General features: G+C 52.1%; 1 protein-coding gene across 8 annotated transcripts in view; it reads right to left on the bottom strand.

Moving 5' to 3' along the window:
* Tnrc18 (trinucleotide repeat containing 18) overlaps positions 1-17,623 on the bottom strand; it is a 97,321-nt gene that overhangs the window by 60,449 nt on the left and 19,249 nt on the right. For 5 of the 8 annotated variants that reach the window (XM_032887143.1, XM_032887147.1, XM_032887148.1 and 2 more), the window contains exons 3-5: positions 8,842-8,997; positions 6,160-6,285; positions 3,500-5,131 (exon numbers count right to left, since the gene is read on the bottom strand). In XM_032887143.1, coding sequence (XP_032743034.1) covers positions 3,500-5,131; positions 6,160-6,285; positions 8,842-8,997 — 1,914 coding nt within the window. The remainder of the gene's footprint in view (positions 1-3,499; positions 5,132-6,159; positions 6,286-8,841; positions 8,998-17,623) is intronic. The other 3 variants (XM_032887149.1, XM_032887150.1, XM_032887151.1) reach the window with 1 other exon arrangement.

Below are 17,623 nucleotides of genomic sequence, written 5' to 3'. Positions count from 1 at the left end.
GAAAACAGGCACAGGCCAGCTGGAGCTTTGGGTGACTTAAAGAGAGACACAGCAGGGTGTGGCAGCACAGGCCTTTAACATCCACAGAGACGGGAGGGTCTCTGAATTCAAGCCTAACCGGGTCTGCATAGTGAGTTCCTTCCTCATCAGCGCTATGTAATGAATCCCCCATCTCCAGAAATAACCAGTGTTAGGAGACAGACCTAGGCAGGGTACTCCACCCCCGGGGCAGGGTGCGTCCGGAAGCATGCTCTGACATTACAAATGGGTCAGAGTGAGACAGGACACCTGGCCTTGCTAGGTTATCTGGGAAATAGGACTTAAATGATTCCCGGAGAGAGGAGGCAGAAAGCCTCTTGCAAAGACCATGGAGCCCAGAAGGCAGCAGAAGGCAGGCAGGGCAGGGAGGAAGGAACCCAGGAGATGGAAAGAGATATATGTGGACAAGGTTCTGGTGCGTCTATGGGTGTCTAGTCTGGAAACCGCAGTAAGGGAGCGTCCTTCCTTCGTAGGTGGCCCTGGACTGTGGTCTAGGAGGCCAGGGACATGGAACAATGCCTGCCTTGAGATGTCGCATAAGCAAGGGCCAGCTGGACACGACCTTTTCCTGGCCTTCACTCAGCCTTCCCAGGCAGCCTGTTGTACATGGTAAAAAACAAGAAGCCCTGCCTTAAACAAGGAAGCCGGCCAGGACTGACACCCAAGATTGTCCTCTGACCTTAAAACAGGCACATGGCAGGGTTGAGGATTTAGCTCAGTGGTAGAGCGCTTGCCTAGCAAGCGCAAGGCCCTGGTTCGGTCCCCAGCTCCAAAAAAAGAAAAAAAAAAAAAAAAAAAAAAAAAAAAAAAAAACAGGCACATGGCACCTAAATGCCACCTACACACAGGAACGCACACACAGACACACAAACACACACACACACACACACACACACACACACACACACTCACATGATAGACAAACACACCAGACAGACAGACAGACAGACAGACACGATAGTCAGACAGACATACTAGACAGACAAGCACACTAGACAGTCAGACAGACAGACAGGGACAGGAAAATGAGAGGGAAAAAAAAAGGCTGATCGAGATAACCCTATGGATAAGACTGCTTGCCACACAAGCCTGATGACCTGAATTTGATCCTTGAACCTAAATAGGAGGAAAGAATCAACTTTAGGAAGTTGATCTCTGACCTCCCTGGGTTCAAGGGCAAGCACATGTCTATACACTCATGCGCACGCGCGCACACACGTGTGTGCACGTACAGCGGATAATAATCATTTTACAAAAGGGTGCTGCTGTGACGGCTCAGTGGTTAAAAGGGAGGTGAGGCCCCTTTTCTCAGCTCAGCGGGCACTAACACACGTGTGACACGCATGCACTTACAGTTCTGTTTTGTTTTCAGTTAAAAAAGATTCAGTAAATAAAGCCTGTCAGGAAGCCGCCTCTACCATTCACAAGCATTCATTCATTCATTCATTCACTCATTCATTCGCTCATTCATTCATTCACCTGGCACCTACTATGTTCCAGGCCCTACACTAAGAGGCACTGAATGAGTCAACGCCCGGCTCTACCCCACTGGAAGACTCAGAATGGTAGGATTAAGGTTGGTCTATTCTTGGGAATCCCTAGGACAGAACAAAGCGACTCAAAACAGCACAGAGGTGCTTTCGTGCAAAAATATTCCACACAGCATTCTCCACACAAAAGAAAGCAGGCAAAGACTTAAAATGCCCACCAGGGAATGGAGACCTAACTACAGTACCTGCTGGTGTGTGCTCTCTACGGAATATTAAAGGCAGTAAAAAAAAAATGATACTTGTAAAGACTCTGACATCTCGGGAGAAACAACCCACACTGGGACGTGCAGGCGACACACACGGCCATGGCGGGGCTGCGCTGGCCACTCTGCAGGTAGACACAAATTGCACGGGAAAATGAATTCAGGGAGAGCCAGGAAAGTGTTTGGGGTGCTGGGGAGACATAATGGCCTTTTTCTTCGTTCTCCTCTCCTGCACTCTACACGCCTATGTGGATAATGGGAAAGGCAATCAAAGTTTCAATAGCAGCCATGATGGGCAAGTGGGGAACAGGCAAGCAGTACTGGGAAAAGGGAGGGAGGGAGGGAGGGGTGTGACGGAGGCATGGGAGAAAAGACTAAGAAACCAGCCAGGAATCCCAGCACTCCAGAGGCAGAGAGAAGTGGACTTCTGTGAGTTCAAAGCCAGCCTGGTCTACATAGTAGGTTCCAAGCTAACCAGGACCACGCTGGGAAAGCCCATCTTTAAAAAAATAAAACAAGGGCTGGAGAGATGGCTCAGCGGTTAAGAGCACTGACTGCTCTTCCAGAGGTCCTGAGTTCAATTCCCAGCAACCACATGGTGGCTCACAACCATCTGTAATGGGATGCTTTCTTCTGAAGTGTCTGAAGAGAACTACAGTGTACTAGTATATAAATAAAATAAATAAATCTTTAAAAAAATAAATAAAATAAAACAAAATAGGAAGCCAGAGGCAGGAACAATGCAGTGTGGCACACGCTGTTAATTCCAGCACTCCGGAGGCAGAGGCGGGTGGATTTCTGTGACTTCAAGGCTAGCCTGGTCTACAGAGCGAGTTCCAGGGCAGCCAGGGCTACACAGAGAACTCTATCTCAAAAAAACAAACAAAAACAAAACAAAACAAAAAACGAACAAAGAAGAGGGCCAGATATGAGGTGGAGAATCTGTGGAAGATCCCGGGTCAGCTAGCCTGGTGTCTACAGCCCCAATGAGAGAGACTGTCTTGGGCCACTCAGGTGACTCAGTGAGAAAAGGCAAGTGCTGCCAGGCCTGAAGACCCATCCCCAAAACCCACTCAGTGGAAGAGGAACTATTTCTTACAGCTTGTCCTTTGACTTCCCCATGTTCACTGTGGGGCATTCACATGGCTGTGTGGGACACACACACACACACACACACACACACACAAATACAATAAGAGAGCCTGTCTCAAACACAGATCAAATACTCAAGGTTGTCCTTTGACTTATACACTAACACACAGCACCTGTACCCACACCCACACCCAAATAGTAACACTTAAGAAGGGTGGGGCTGTATCTGGTTTAATTCCCAACTATTAAGGAGAGGGATCGCAAGGTCAAAACCCATCTAGACCACACAGCAACTCAATGAAAAACGGGGGCTGGGGTATGGGTTAATTGCTAGAATGCCTGCCCAGCCAAGGCCCGGGACCCACTTCCGCACTACATGAACGGTGTCTTGGGGCCCGGACTATTAAAACAATAGCTCGCACTCAGGAAATGGGGAAAAGGAAATTAAAGTTCAAGATCATTCTCGATTACAGAGTGAGTGAACTACATACAGACTACATAAGACTGTACCCACCAAAAATAAGAGGGGTGGGACAGCACCCCTAGCACTTGCCTATCTTGTGCATGAGATCCTATATTTTTCAAGCCACCACCACCACAGGACGCAGCACCTACCTTTGACATTGTTCAGTGACAAAGAACGTTCCTGGTCTACCAGCCCAGGCCCTAGCCGGCTACTGCTCCCGCTGTCCTTCTGCCGGGCCACAGCCACTGCAATGCCAACAGGCGGATGTCTGACTTCGGCTTCCCCCTGGGCACCAGAGCCCTCTCGCCCAAAGGTCTTGGCACTCTCGGGTCTCTCTGGGTCCCGTTTCAACTGCCGGCCCCCTCCGGCTGTAGGGACCCCGGGGTGCGTGAGTCGGGCCTGGGCTCTAGGGGGACCCGCAGATGTGGGTATAGGTTCAGGTTTCATGGTGCCCAGGCCTCCAAAGGGGCTCTTCTTCCCACAGCCGCCGGGGCGCACTGCCACCGCCTCCCGGGCAAAGCTACCACTGTATTTGATGAGGCTCTGCATAGCAGAGGCCTCTCCGGGTCCGTGGGCTGAGGCGGAGTGGAGGTCAGCACCGGGCCTTCCGCAGGTGGCCGAGGCACGGGGCATGGCACCCCCGGGGTCCAGGTAGGCCTTTTTGGAGGCTGTGGCAACAGCTGCTTCCTCTTCAGCTCTGCTGGCGTGGTGGTGCTGGGCTGCCAGGACAGCCATCTGCGTGGTGGCAAAGTTGCCCAGCTCAAAGGGTTTCCACTTGTGCTCCGGTCCCGGTGGTCGGGATGGCTCCAGGCCAAAGAGCTTAGCAGCCTGCTGGGCAGCAGAAGAGCTCGGGCCTCGGGGTGCACGCTCGCAAGGCCTCGGATCAGCCTCGGGCTTGAGTAGTTCCTTGGGGGGCAGGTAGGCTCGGGCATCCGGGGAGGACCGGGAGGAGCGGGCTGCTGGAGGTCCGTCCGATGGAGGTGGACGCTTGAGGGAGCGGATGACCGAACTTTTCTCCCGCAGGACCTCTGGTCGCTCCAGTCGTGGAGATCCAGGTGGACCTTGCAGGACCCCAGGACGGCCCGGCTCACGCTCCCTGGCCCGGACATCGCGAGCCTGGGATGCTATCTGGATGGGTCCCACACGCTCATCAAAGGCCTCCACAGAAGGCACAAAGGTGGGTGCCACCACGCGGTGCTCACGGCCTGGTTCACGGAACACGGTGTAGACACCGGCTGGTGTCGAAGAAGGGGGTGCAGGGGGACCCTTGGGGGGCAGTGGTGGCGGCGGCGGCGGTAGTGGGGACCCACAGGGCCTTGCAGCGGGCAGCAGGGCCTCAGCCCGCCGCAGCAGCCGAGCATTCTCCTCCTGCCTGGCTACCTCCTTGGCACCTCCGCGGCTCAACTCGGCCACCAGCCCCGCGTCCACCACACCGTTGCACAGGCTCAAGGCGGATGGCTGCAGCGCACCCTTGGCTTTGGCCTCTGCCAAAAAGGGAGACAAGCGCTCAGCCAGGCGTGAAGATCCTCGGTCCTGGCGGCCCTCAGCTCGGACCTCCTGGGTCAAGTCCACCACACCACGGGGCCCAGACACCTCCTCGCGTGCCCGAGGGTCTTTCTTGCCAAACAACGGAGGAGGGTCTCCACCGCGGCCCGAGCGATCCTTCCCTGTACCTTCCCGGGAGGAGCCTTTGGCTGTACCGCCTGAGGAGTGGCCACTGGGAGTTCTGGAGGAGGGCGTGTGAGCATGCAGGGTCCCCGGTGCAGGCAGGTAGAAGCCATCTGGGGGAAGAGGACACAGTGAACCTCGTTACCCCAAGACACCCTCTCTTCACCCAGCAGTGCATTGTACCCCAGAGAAAATGCACGGGGTCCTTCGGAGAGAAGCCAGGCACGGCTGGAAAGTGAGTAAGAAGCCTGACTTTAACCATCCCGTCCTCCCAGGCCTGTCTGCTCCTAGGTTATTTTCAGAGCTATCCAGAGCTGATTAAAAGGCTGTGGGTAAACTCATGGACAGGTGAGGGGCCTTTGAGACTGGGTCTCAAAAAGGCATTTTGAGGTCTAGCATTCAGGAGGTAAAAGCAGGTGGATGTTAAGTTCAAGGCCATCCTTAGCTATGAACCAAGGTCTAGGCCACTGTGGACAAGAGGCAAGAGAGAGACTAGGGTAGGGTGGGGGACTGAAGGGTAGGGGGAGGAAGGAGAGACCTATAAGATAAGGATTGACCTCAGTTTAACGATGCCTGCTGTCAAGCCTGAAGGCCTGAGTTACATCTCCAGCCTATTTGGTGGAAAGAGGGAACTCCAAAAGCTGTCTTCTGATCTATACACATGGAAGGAAGGAAGGAGGGGAGGGAGGGAGGGAGGGAGGAAGGCAGGCAGGCAAGCAGGAAGATAATTCAATTATAAAAAGAGGAAAGAAAACATTGACAAAGGGTCAGGAATAACGGTGCACATCTTTAATCCCAACACTTGGAAGGCTGAGACAGGTGGATCTCTGTGAGTTCCAAGGCCACCCTGGTCTACATGGTAAGCTCCAGGACAGCCCCGGCTACAAAGAGAAACCCTGTCTCTATTTTGAAAAGGAAACCTTGGTGAAGGGGCTGAAGGGTCTAACTCAGTGGTCGAGCCCTTTCCTAACACCTGCAAGGCCTTGGACTCCGTCGTCCTAGGGACCCTCCAATGAAAAGGTAAATACAGCATACAAGATACCTGGAACCCCATAGAGGACCCCCAGAGAAGCCCCGAGGAAATCACTCTGCTACCCCCCTCCCTGCCTAACAACAGTCCCACCCCTTCTTGCCCCCTTACCTTTCTGGGTATCGAAGATGCTGGGCTGACCTAGCTGGCTGAGGAGGGGGCTCCCGCTGCTGGGGGGCTCCAGGTGGTTCAAGTGGAGGTAGGAAGGATACAGCCCACTGGGCAGGTGGGAGAAGCCTAAAGAGAAAAGACAGAGGTCTATGCTGCTCACGCTTACCCACAAACGTCCTGTCCCCCTAACATTTGCTTCTCTTTGGAAAAAGCCACAATGGCCTGGCAGTCCCCTGGCAAAAGAAGCTGATTGGTCAACATCAGTTCTCATAGCAACAACTGTCCCTCCCCCAAACCCCTGCCACTCACTTCAAGCCTTCCTGGAGGCCCAGGAAACCCAAAAGGGCTTGGATACAAATTCAAAGGCTCTGGGATCAAAGTCAGAATGGACCTAAGCAAGAGGGGCCTAGAAAGCCATGCTTCTCATTTAAGCTTTAAAAGCAACCCTGAGAAGACCACACACTCCTGTCTTCTCATTTTACAGATTAAAAACAAAGCAAAACACAAAACAAAAAACCAGACTCAGAGGAGCTCACTGTCTGTAAGACCCAAGTCCTGCTAAACCTGGCTTTGAACTGAAGTCACCTGACCCTACAGCTAGATGAGACCTCAGTACACTGTGGATTCTGGATCAACAGTCTTCATGGGCCTCCTCTCGTGTGCCTCAGAACTGACGGTCGCTTGCCTTCTCTGAACACTGAAGTCAGCATCTCTAACTGCCCAGCCTTGCAAGGAGGACCCCTTTAAGTTCCCTAAAAGGGCTGCTACAGTGAGGCCCAAAAACAAAGAGTGGTGTGACTTCAAAAAGGGTGTGGCCCACAGGTGACAATGGAGCAAGGACAACTAGGAGCAAGCAGGGAATGAAAACAGGGCACTAGAGGCCAGGCAGGGCCTCTTATGGCTTGCCTGGGACTGGGGTCCTACTGTGGCCCTATAAGGAACACACTATCTGGCCCTCGTCTGAGGTCTGTCTGGGGTCAGGGATACAAGGCTTGTCCCTGTCCCTGAGAACTGATGTCCTTTTCTCTGCCATCACCTGACACACACAAACCACCACACATAGCTACAGATGGCACTCCGGATGCTTGCCTGACACGTACAAACTCCTGAATTTGAGTTCTCATGACCCAAAATAGTCAGTATACAGGCTGCACTCTGGTGGTACAGATCAGTAATCCTGACTGCTCGAGAGACTGAGGGCAGTCAGTTCAAGGCTAACCTGGGCAACTCAGTAAGAACCTGCTAAAAAAAAAAAAAAAAAAATGAAAGCTAAGGTCAGATGTGGTGGAACATGCCTTCAGTACCACCTTCAGCCTTCAGCATTCCAGAGGCAGAGGCAAGTGAATCTCTACGAGTTTAAGGCTAGCCTGGGCTACACGGTAAGACCCTTTATCTCAAAACAAACAAATGGGGGCTGTCCACAGTGGTGGCTTCGCACCGGTAATTCTAATTCTTGAGAAGCAGAGGCAGGAGGATTGCTGCAAATTCAAGGCCACGGTGGTCAACACGGTGAATCCCGAGTCAGCCAGTGGTACAAAAGAACCCACTATGCACATCACAGAACAAAACAGATGCTCAGTCCACAGCGTCCCAGTTAAACACCTAACCAATGCTCAGCCGCACACTGTGGGTCCTCTGCAGGTCCGTCCTGCATAAGACGGGCACCCCACGTCCAGCCCCCCACCCCGGCCCCAGATGCTGCAGAGGTTGGAGGAGACCTAAGAGCACAGCCCCAGGACCAGGTCACGTCAGTGGGGTATGTCTGCTGTGGTTATCAGCATCTCGGGAAAAACTGAGGAATGGACCGATGGCACAGTAAGGTAGCCTGTGCCCTTCAGGGCCCCTGCTCAACGCTCACCCTGGCTGAGCTCAGTGGGAGAGCTCAGGCAGAATACCAGCCCACACCAGCAACCATCATCCCATCATCCCAGCCCAAGGCAGACACCCAGCAGAGGCAACACAGCCTTCGTGCAAGGCTTTCATACTCGTCCCTGGATTCACGTGACTGTCCTGAGCGGCCCAAGAAAAATGGCTCCGGTACAGGAAAGGCCCAGACAGTCGAAAGCAGGCAATAGGGGCCTCCCGGAGCTACAGTGTCCTGGGTTCTAGGTGATCCCAGAGGATCCACAAGAGGTAAGAGGACCCTAACCTCAACAAACCAACACCTCAGATCCACAAGACAGAGGTGGAGGAGGGAGGCCGTGGGTTGGTTTAATTTCCCGTACTACCAAAAATAAATAAATAAATAAAAAGCAAGCCCAGAGTACCCACAACAGTGTGTGTGTGTGTGTGTGTGTGTGTGTGTGTGTGTGTGTGTGTGTAAGTGTATGGAAAGGTATTCCACTGACATATACCAGTCCCTGCTACCAAAGCATACGCCGCGTGATCTGGGAACCCATGGTAAACCTTCTGTCTTCCACCATGTATCAGTGGAAACAAACAGGACTGAGCAGCAGAGGAGGAGGAGCCAGTGCTGGGCTGGGGTGAGAGGCTGCAGGCAGAGGCCTGGATGGCTCATGCAAAGGCCCTGTGGTAATAAAATAAGCGCCAAGTGCTAGAGGGGAAACATGGAGGCCGTGGTGAGAAAAGTGCTGAGAATGGTGCTGTGGACATAAAATTGCCATCACTGTGGAGACAGTGGCCCAGCAGCCCTCAGCCCCTCCCATCTGGCCCACTCCTTACCTTCATGGGCGTGGGCAGCCCACAGGTGCACCATGGGCAGGTTGCTGGGGGTGGGGGAGCGGAAGGAGAGGTCAGAGGGCAAGGATACTGGACTCCCCTGAGACGAGGCCGAGGGCCCCATCCCGCTGGCCACAAAGCTGCCCAAGAAGGCCTCGCCTGCAGAAAAAAGGGAGGGGGGTCCCTGTCAGGCAGCCCGCAAACCAGGCTATGCCACCTGGACCACCGTCCCAAGGCCCCCACTGCATAAAGCCTTCACTACCAGAGAGATCAAGAGGCATCCCTTGGCCAGCCTCAGACACACCCTAAGGCTTCAATCACCATGGTGACCAAGAAAGAAGGTCAAACTTCCACCAAGGCCTAGCACCCCAGAGAATGCTTTTACTACCTTGGCTGCTGATGGAAGGAAGCCTAAGTCCAGTCAGGAATGGAGGGGGGGGCTCCCCAAGGACTGCCTGGGTCACAAGTAAGGAAGACAATGGTCACTGGAGAAAGAGCTCATATTCTGAGCTCGGCACAGGATAATGTCCGGAGACCAGCATCCCCAAGGACCTCACGGTCATCTGTGTAAGTAAGAGCCTCCGAGTGTCTAGTGACAGCACAGGCCCATGTAACTGATGGCAAAACTGAGGCCCAGGAAGGAAAAGTCTCAATTTAGCTAAGGAGTAATGGCTCCCTGCACACCCAGTAGGACATCTCTGAGCCCAGACTGAGAGGCCTGATAGGTAGAGCAAATCACAAAGGAAAAGGAAAACAGCAGAAGTCAGGAATGCTGACAGGAATAGGATACCAGCCCTTGGAAGCTGAGGTCAAAGGGCTGCAGGGTGTAAGCTAGCCTACACTATGAGTTGAGACCATCTCAAAAATAATGAATGAATGAAGGAAGGAAGGAAGGAAGGAAGGAAGGAAGGAAGGAAGGAAGGAAAGAAGGAAGGAAGGAAGAAAGAAAGTAAGTTAGTTAGTTTTAAAAAAAATTGGATCCTACTGTGATACCTGGAATCTGTTATCCTAGCTAGCACTTAAGGAAGCTGAGGCAGGGAAGGATTGCTGCAATTCAAGGACAGCTGGGGGCGCACAGCAAGTTCCAGATAGTCTGGGTTACAGGGTGAGACCCTGTCTAAAAAAAAATGTCCAAACTCAATTTGGGGATGTAGAGTGCTTGTCTAGTGCACACGAGGGACTAGGTTCAAACTTCAGCACCAAAAAAAAAAAAAAAAAAAAAAAAACCCAAAACAAAAACAAGGTAGGAAGGAGGCGTACATTTAACAAGAATTATATAACAGATATGATAGTTTTAGGAACAATGAGAGTAAATAGGCCAGATGTTCCGTGGGTGGTTCAAACTCTCCCCGGGATACCCTGCAGGAGAGGGCGTGGAGCCCTAAACACATGGCTAGGTCCAGCGCTCTAACCAAGCACCCACCGGGAGCCCATCGGGCTGGTCTCCAGAGGACGGCTCTGTGTAAGTTCTCAAGAGCCCTCTCTAGTCTCTGAGAGGTGGGCACTGTTTGCAGACAAAGCAGACAGGATGTGTGGCTCAGATGCCAGGGGCCCGCCGATCTAAGCAAGAGGGATCTCACAGACTCCGCCCACCACATCCAGCTTCTGGACCCCTGAGAGCCTTCCCAGGTAAGCCCTGTACAAAGTGTCCACTGACCGCCTCCCTAGGGGGATAGGATCCCAAAATATGCCCACAGGCCCTTGGGGGTACACGCGGGAAAACTGTGTTAGCAAAGGGCAGGGCTTCCTCACTGATCACTACCAGAGTAGTGAGAGCAGAAGTTAGAGACCGCACACACCCTCTGATCACACGCCTGTTACCATGGCCTATTTCCAGCCACCAACACTGAAGATCCCTCACGGAAGTCCAGCGCTAATTGTGTGGCCCAAGGGCCCCTGTGGCCGGTCAGCACATCCATGTAGCCCCAAGCCTGGGAAGGTGGGGCCTCTAGGTCCTGCCAAACCCCTGGGCTTCCTCCTGATGTGGCAGAGGGGCGTGAAGGCTCCGGAAGCCAATGCCAGGGGTTTGCCAAAGGCTACATCAGCCACCAGCTCTTCCTGCCTGGGCTGTGCGGAAGCACAGGGCTCAGGCCTGCCCCTGCCTGGGCTTGTGAAACCAAGCAAGCAGCACCCCAATCTAAAGAAGCGTTGGCACCCGGATGCCACCAACGGTTCCTGTCACCACCAGGGCTCTAAATGGCCCCAACTCCTCCTCCGAGGCTGGGGATGATGATAGCTGGGGGCAGGGGAGGGGGTGTCCCGGTGTCCAGGCAAGCCAATGCTGCTTTCTAGTTACGGAGTTGCAATCCTAAAGCAGGCACAAAACCATTAATGGTGGCATAGGACAGTCATAAGAACCACTCAGGAGGCTGAGGCAAAAAGGATAGAAAGTTCTTAGTCACCCTGGACTGGAGTGAGTCAACGCTAGTCAGGGCAACTCAGATGGGAAGCACAGCTCAGCAATAAAGACCCTGCCTAGAATCCCCAATGAGGGGCTGGGGTGTGGCTCAATGGTAGAGCCCTGCCTAGAATCCCCCAGTGAGGGCTGGGGGCGTGGCTCAGTGGTAGAGCCCCTGCCTAGAATCCCCCAGGGAGGGCTGGGGGCGTGGCTCAGTGGTAGAGCCCCTGCCTAGAATCCCCCAGTGAGGGATGGGGTGTGGCTCAGTGGTACAGCCCCTGTCTAGAATCCTCCAGTGAGGGGCTGGGGGCGTGGCTCAGTGGTACAGCCCCTGCCTAGAATCCTCCAGTGAGGGGCTGGGGGCGTGGCTCAGTGGTAGAGCCCCTGCCTAGAATCCCCCAGTGAGGGGCTGGGGGCGTGGCTCAGAGGTAGAGCCCCTGCCTAGAATCCCCCAGTGAGGGGCTGGGGGCGTGGCTCAGTGGTAGAGCCCCTCCTAGAATCCTCCAGTGAGTGGTTGGGGGCGTGGCTCAGTGGTAGAGCCCCTGCCTAGAATCCTCCAGAAAGGGGCTGGGGATGTGGCTTAGCAGAGCACACACTTAGCATGATCAAGGCCCTGGGTTCCACTCACAGTACTTTAATTAGCTCCTACAGAACAGTCACGCCAAGACCACCAGCCCCATCCCCCTGCCTGACACCCTCAACAAAGCATAGCTTCATTTGTCAGGTAGGTACAGGACTGGGTCACTGAATACCACACACCAACAGAGAAAAGTCCAAGGAGCAGCAGACTCTCTGTGCTGTGGGACATGGTAGCCACTGACCATGTGTCACTCCTAAATCAGAATTGCAACCATGGAAACCGAAGAACTGTACGTTCTCTTTTATTAAATCGCAATTAATTTAGATTTAATCCAGCAATGCTCTAGGCTGAAGGTCTTTTCCTGGCTAGAAACTGAAAGAGTGAACATGAACTTTCAGTCTCTGTGAGGAAGAGCTGTGGACTCAAGGAGATTCCTAGACAGAGCGAAGGCCACATCCTAGGCTCATTCTGGGTGTGCACGTGTCACATGTGTATGTGTTCATTCAACATATGCACATGCAGAAGCCAGGAGGATGTTTGATGCCTGCCTCCGCCTTATTCAATCCAGACAGCATCTCTACTGGGCCTGGATCTAAACTGATGGGTGTCAAGCCCCAGGGACCCTCTCCTCTCTGCCCCAGAAACAGCCTGACCACACCCACCTGTCAATATGGGTGCCGGGATTTGAAGTCGTGTCCTCACGTGTGTGTGTACGTGTGTGTGTGTGTGTGTGTGTGTGTGTGTGTGTGTGTGTGTGTAGAGCAAACATCTTACCGCTGAGCCGTCTCCATGGCCTCTTGACAAAAGCCCCACTATGTAGCCCAGGCTGCCTTAGCCCTCACTATGTAGCCCAGGTTGGCAGTCCTCCTGCCTTGGCCTTCCTGAGTGACAAGATCACAGGCGTGAACCACACCACTCCTAACTCATGGCTGTCATTCTGGCCAATCTGTAAATCCCCCTGGGCTATGTGAAATACATAACACATTTATCATCTTCTCCCTCCAGGTTGATGTATGGAAAGATTCGAGACACTTCTGTTTGTAAAATGATCTGAGCTCGATCTGCCCACAGGGTGCCATGTAATGCCAGCTGTTGTCACAAATGACTGGCTAAGTGATGCCTCCAGGGCCAGGGTTTGAGGGGGTCCACTTGCCCTACCCACGCACTGTTTATCCTTCCTCAGAGAAGTGAGTACTTAGAAGTCATTAACACACTAAGCAGCACTGAATTGTATATTGTGACTGGGTTTTATGTAATTGTATGTTACATGTGTGTGTGTGTGTGTGTGTGTGTGTGTGTGTGTGTGCGCTCATGTGTGCCCGTGCACACAGAACCCTGAAGTTGACCTCAGAGGTCTTCCTCAACCAGCTCTGATTTGGTTAGAATGGCTGACATCCTCCTGTCTCAACCTCCCCAGGACCTGGATTCCAGGCAGGTGATGCGTACCTCTTGCAGTTTTCCACAAGGACGTTAAATATCAGTCAGGTCCCATGCTTGTGAATGTCATTTCCACCCCCACCCCCCAAAAAAAGAAAGAAAAGAGCCAATTGTTTATCCCCATTCAAGCTCCGAGCAGGCCCCAACTTGTTTAGCTTATAAGATCAGAACGTTCATCCACAGCGGCATTAAAACTCCAAGCTTCGAAGCTTCCAAACAGCAGGTGTCTTTGCCCACAAGTCTCCCAGTCCTTTCCAGACCCTGGCTCACTATCCTGAAGCCCTGGGGCCCAGGAACCTTGTTACTCCTTTGCATATTAAGAAATTAAAGACAAGAACAAATGCCTTTAATCCCAGCACTTGGGAGGCAGGGGAAGGCAGATCTCTGAGTTCAAGGCCAACCTGCTCTACGAGTAAGTTCCTCAACAGCCAGGGCTACGCAGAGAAGAAGAAAAAAAAAAAGAGTCAGCCGTGGGGACACTCCCACGTCATCCCAAGGCTAAGGCAGTAGAGACAGACAGATACCCAGGGCTCAGTCAGTCTAGACAATTCCAGACCACTGAAAAGGACCCTGCCTCAAAGAAAATAAACAGCTTCCTAAAGAATGTCCCCTGAAGTTGTTCTCCAGCCTCCAAACACAGGCACACCCGTACCACACACAAACACACACACTTAAAAAGAAAACCAGGGGCTGGAGAGATGGCTCAGTGGTTAAGAGCACTGACTGCTCTTCCAGGTCCTGAGTTCAAATCCCAGCAGCCACATATCTTTAAAAAAAAAAAAGGAAAACCAGAAGTAGATGGGCTTTCTAGACCATCCGAACATTATGCATGAAGTCCCGGTTCCTTCCCCAGCACTTCAAGAATAAAACAAGTCCTCAGAAGTTGGGGGTTAGCAAGGGGCCACCTGCTCACAGGCAGGATGAACACTCGGTGGGGTGTCTCTGCTTCTCGGGCAAAGATTTAACGACATTCGTAAAACTCCCAAGTTTCCCCGAGTCATTTTCCTACACACCAGGCCGAGTGCCAAGCACATACCTCACCGGCTCCTGTAACTCCATGCCCATCACGGAAGGGGTTAGTCACACTGCGCCCAGTTCTGAAGGAGACAGCGGAAGACGATGGCTGGGCTTGCCCGGGTCAACGTGGGCTGGTGAGGAAATCCAGACCCTGCACTTCCTTATCGTCTCTGGTACCTCAATAGATGGCAAGGGACACTATCTGTGGGGATCTGGGTACAATCCTCTCAGAGACCCGGATGCTACTGTAGGAGCCAGCAGCACCCTGCCTGTGTTACGGATGAAATCAGGAGGAAACCTACAGCTGCCCGTAGTTGTGCTTTTAACAATAATCCAAAAGTGCTAGGTATAAACTCCAGAAATAGACAGCTGGTTGGGTTTTAAACCTCGTGCCATTCTGAGCAGCCTGACCGTCTGATCGGAACCTTGCACCCTTCTGATCTATTCTGCTTGTAAGTGAACCATTCTCTTTCCGATGCTTGTAAGCCGCGGACGCCACCATCAGCTCACTCATCACCGGCTAGCGCTGTTCGAGCTCAATGCTTACACTATTCCGAATGCTTCAATCTGGCCAAATACTGTCTCTTATCACTCGATGACTATGCAGAATCCAGCCCTAGAATCCCAGCCCTGCAAAAGTGGAGGCACAGGGGGCAGACGTTCAAGGTCATCAGTGACTATAGAGCTAGCATGTTCTCAGCCAGCCCGGGCTCCCTGAGACTGTCTCAAAAGGAGAAAGGTAAATACAGCATGAAGTCAGCTGGGAATATAAAGTCCACCTCAAGTAGACAGACAGACACACAGACACAGAGACACGCAGGCAGACAGACAGACAGGCTTGAGAAACCAGTCACGCTATGTGTATTAAAGTGTGCTTGTGGGCCAGCAAGATGGCTCAGCAAGTAAAGGGGCTTGCCAAGAAGCTGACGATCTGGGTTCAAACCCCCCACCCAGACGGTGGAGGGAAGAGAGCTTCTCCAAGTTGTCTTTTGACCTGCGCTCACGTGCGATGTGCACGCACGATAAAGAAAAGGAAAAATCACTCTTCGGAGTGTACCTGCTATAATTGTCTTTTAAAACACTTATTGTGGGCTGGAGAGATGGCTCAGCGGTTAAGAGCACTGACTGCTCTTCCAGAGGTCCTGAGTTCAAGTCCCAGCAACCACATGGTGACTCACAACCATCTATAATGGGATCCGATGCCCTCTTCTGGTGTGTCTGAAAACAGGGACAGTGTACCCGTATACATAAAAAAATAAATAAATCTTAAAACGCTTATTGTTTTAACTATGTGGACGTGGGTTTGTGCATGAAATTAAAGGTGCCTCATAGCTATGGGTGGTTCTGAGCTACCCAATGTGGGTACTGGGAGTCAAACTCTGGTCCTCTGAAAAAGCAATAAACACTCTTGCCTGCTAAGCAGTCTCTCTAGCCCCTATTTTATTTTTGAAACAGGGTCTCATGGATCCCGGGCTGACCCCTAGACTCCCTGTGTAGCAGAAGATGACCTTGAACTCCTGATCCTCCTGCCTCCACCTCCTGAAACACTGGGATTACAGGTGTATGTCACCACGCCTGATTGCTGCATTGCTGGGAAAACCCAGAGCTTCCCGCATGCTAGGCAAACACCTACCAAACCGAGCTCCATTCCCAACCTTGATCATTCTATTATGCAACTAATCACCATTGCTTGGATCCTACTGTGTCTGCTCTTACAAGTAATCAGAGGTATTGAATATGTAAGGAAATCTGCCAGCAGTGGTGGCCCAAGCCTTTAATCCAGCACTCAAAAAACCACCACCCCCACCACCACTATCACCACCACCACCACCACCAACAGAAATAAAGAAAATCTGCAGGCCATACTCAGATTGCCTCAGAGTCTCAGGCATGCACAGGGGATCTTGGACACTGTCCACTAAAAGATGACAGGGCTTGCCACGGCTACACCTGGGACTCAGCACCTAAGGGCCTTTGCATAGCAGCTGGGAATCCATGTTCCGTTAGACACCGGAAAGGATCATACAATGACACATCACACACAGAAGGAGGCCCATCTCTCCCCACCCTATTCCCAAACATCCCAGCCTATGGAGTAATAAAGCTATCCACCTGCCTCACTTCCTTGTTTACCTGCCCTGTCCCGTGCTGCTCCCCAAAGCCAACCACAGTGGCTCTAGTCCTTTCCAGAGATTAGGATGCAGGCTTGGACTGCTAAAACCACGCTCCTCAACCCCTGCGTGGGGATGCTCACTTATAATCTCAGACATTAGGAGGCAACTCAGGTTGCATGGCAATTCCCCACCTCAAAAAACAATGCCCCACCCCCATGGGGGGGGCACTGCTAGACACAGTGTATGTCTATGATTCCAGCACTTGGAAGGTGGGGACAGGATCATCTTAGACTGAATAGCCAAGTCAAAGCCAACCTGAGTTAGAGACCCTGTTTTAAAGGGAAGGGAAATGTAAGGCAGGCTTAGAGACTCAGTCCTGTAGCGCTAACCCTTGGGAGGAACTTGAACAGTTATCTGCATGCCTGGAGCAATGGAAGTGTTCACAAATAGCCCTCATATAAAAATAGCCCAAGAGTTCCCCAGTGAATGAATGGGTAAACAAGCTGTGGTATGAAGTGGAATACTATTCTGCCTGATAAAAGGAAAGTGTGATACTCATTCAAATGGAAGGGCAAATGCTTCCCGATGAATTTGTTGATAAGGAATCGGGAACTATTAATTCAATGAAAGAAGAAGCTGAAGGGTAGGTGCCAGAGGCCGGGGAAGGGGAGGGGAGGAAGAAGCAAGGAGCAAAGGTTGGCTGTGCAGTATGAACGCACTGAACTACGCAGTTTAGAAATGAAAATGGGGTAAGAAAAAAGCAACGGATTTGGAAGAATCCTGTCAGGTTGAAAAAAAAAAAAAAAAAGAAAAGAAAATGGGGGACTGGAGAGATGGCTCAGCAGCTGAGGGCACTCACTGCTCTTCCAGAGGACCAGGGTTCAAATCCCAGCATCCATAAGACAGTTCCCAACTGTTTGTAACTCCCAGGTCTGATGTTCTCACATAGAAATACATGCAGGCCAAACAGCAGTGCACACAAAGTAAAGATAAATTTTAAAAAAATAGAGAAATAGGGAAGGAAGGAGGGAAAGAAGAGCAAACACAGGCCCAGCACTTGGGAAGCTGAAGCAGGAGGATCACAGGTTCGGAGTCAGCCTGGGTGCTCAACTGTAGAGCACATATGCACCTCCCTGTGAGGCAACAATGACTACGGGAACAGGAATGAGGCAAACGGGACACATGCCAAAGATTGCTCTGAACAGAATCTCTGGGATATCTTACTCTCTGACTGATACC

Source organism: Rattus rattus, chromosome 16 (genome assembly GCF_011064425.1).
Source record: "Rattus rattus isolate New Zealand chromosome 16, Rrattus_CSIRO_v1, whole genome shotgun sequence".
NCBI classification, from domain to species: domain Eukaryota; kingdom Metazoa; phylum Chordata; class Mammalia; order Rodentia; family Muridae; genus Rattus; species Rattus rattus.
This window is presented reverse-complemented; position numbering and strand designations above follow the sequence as displayed.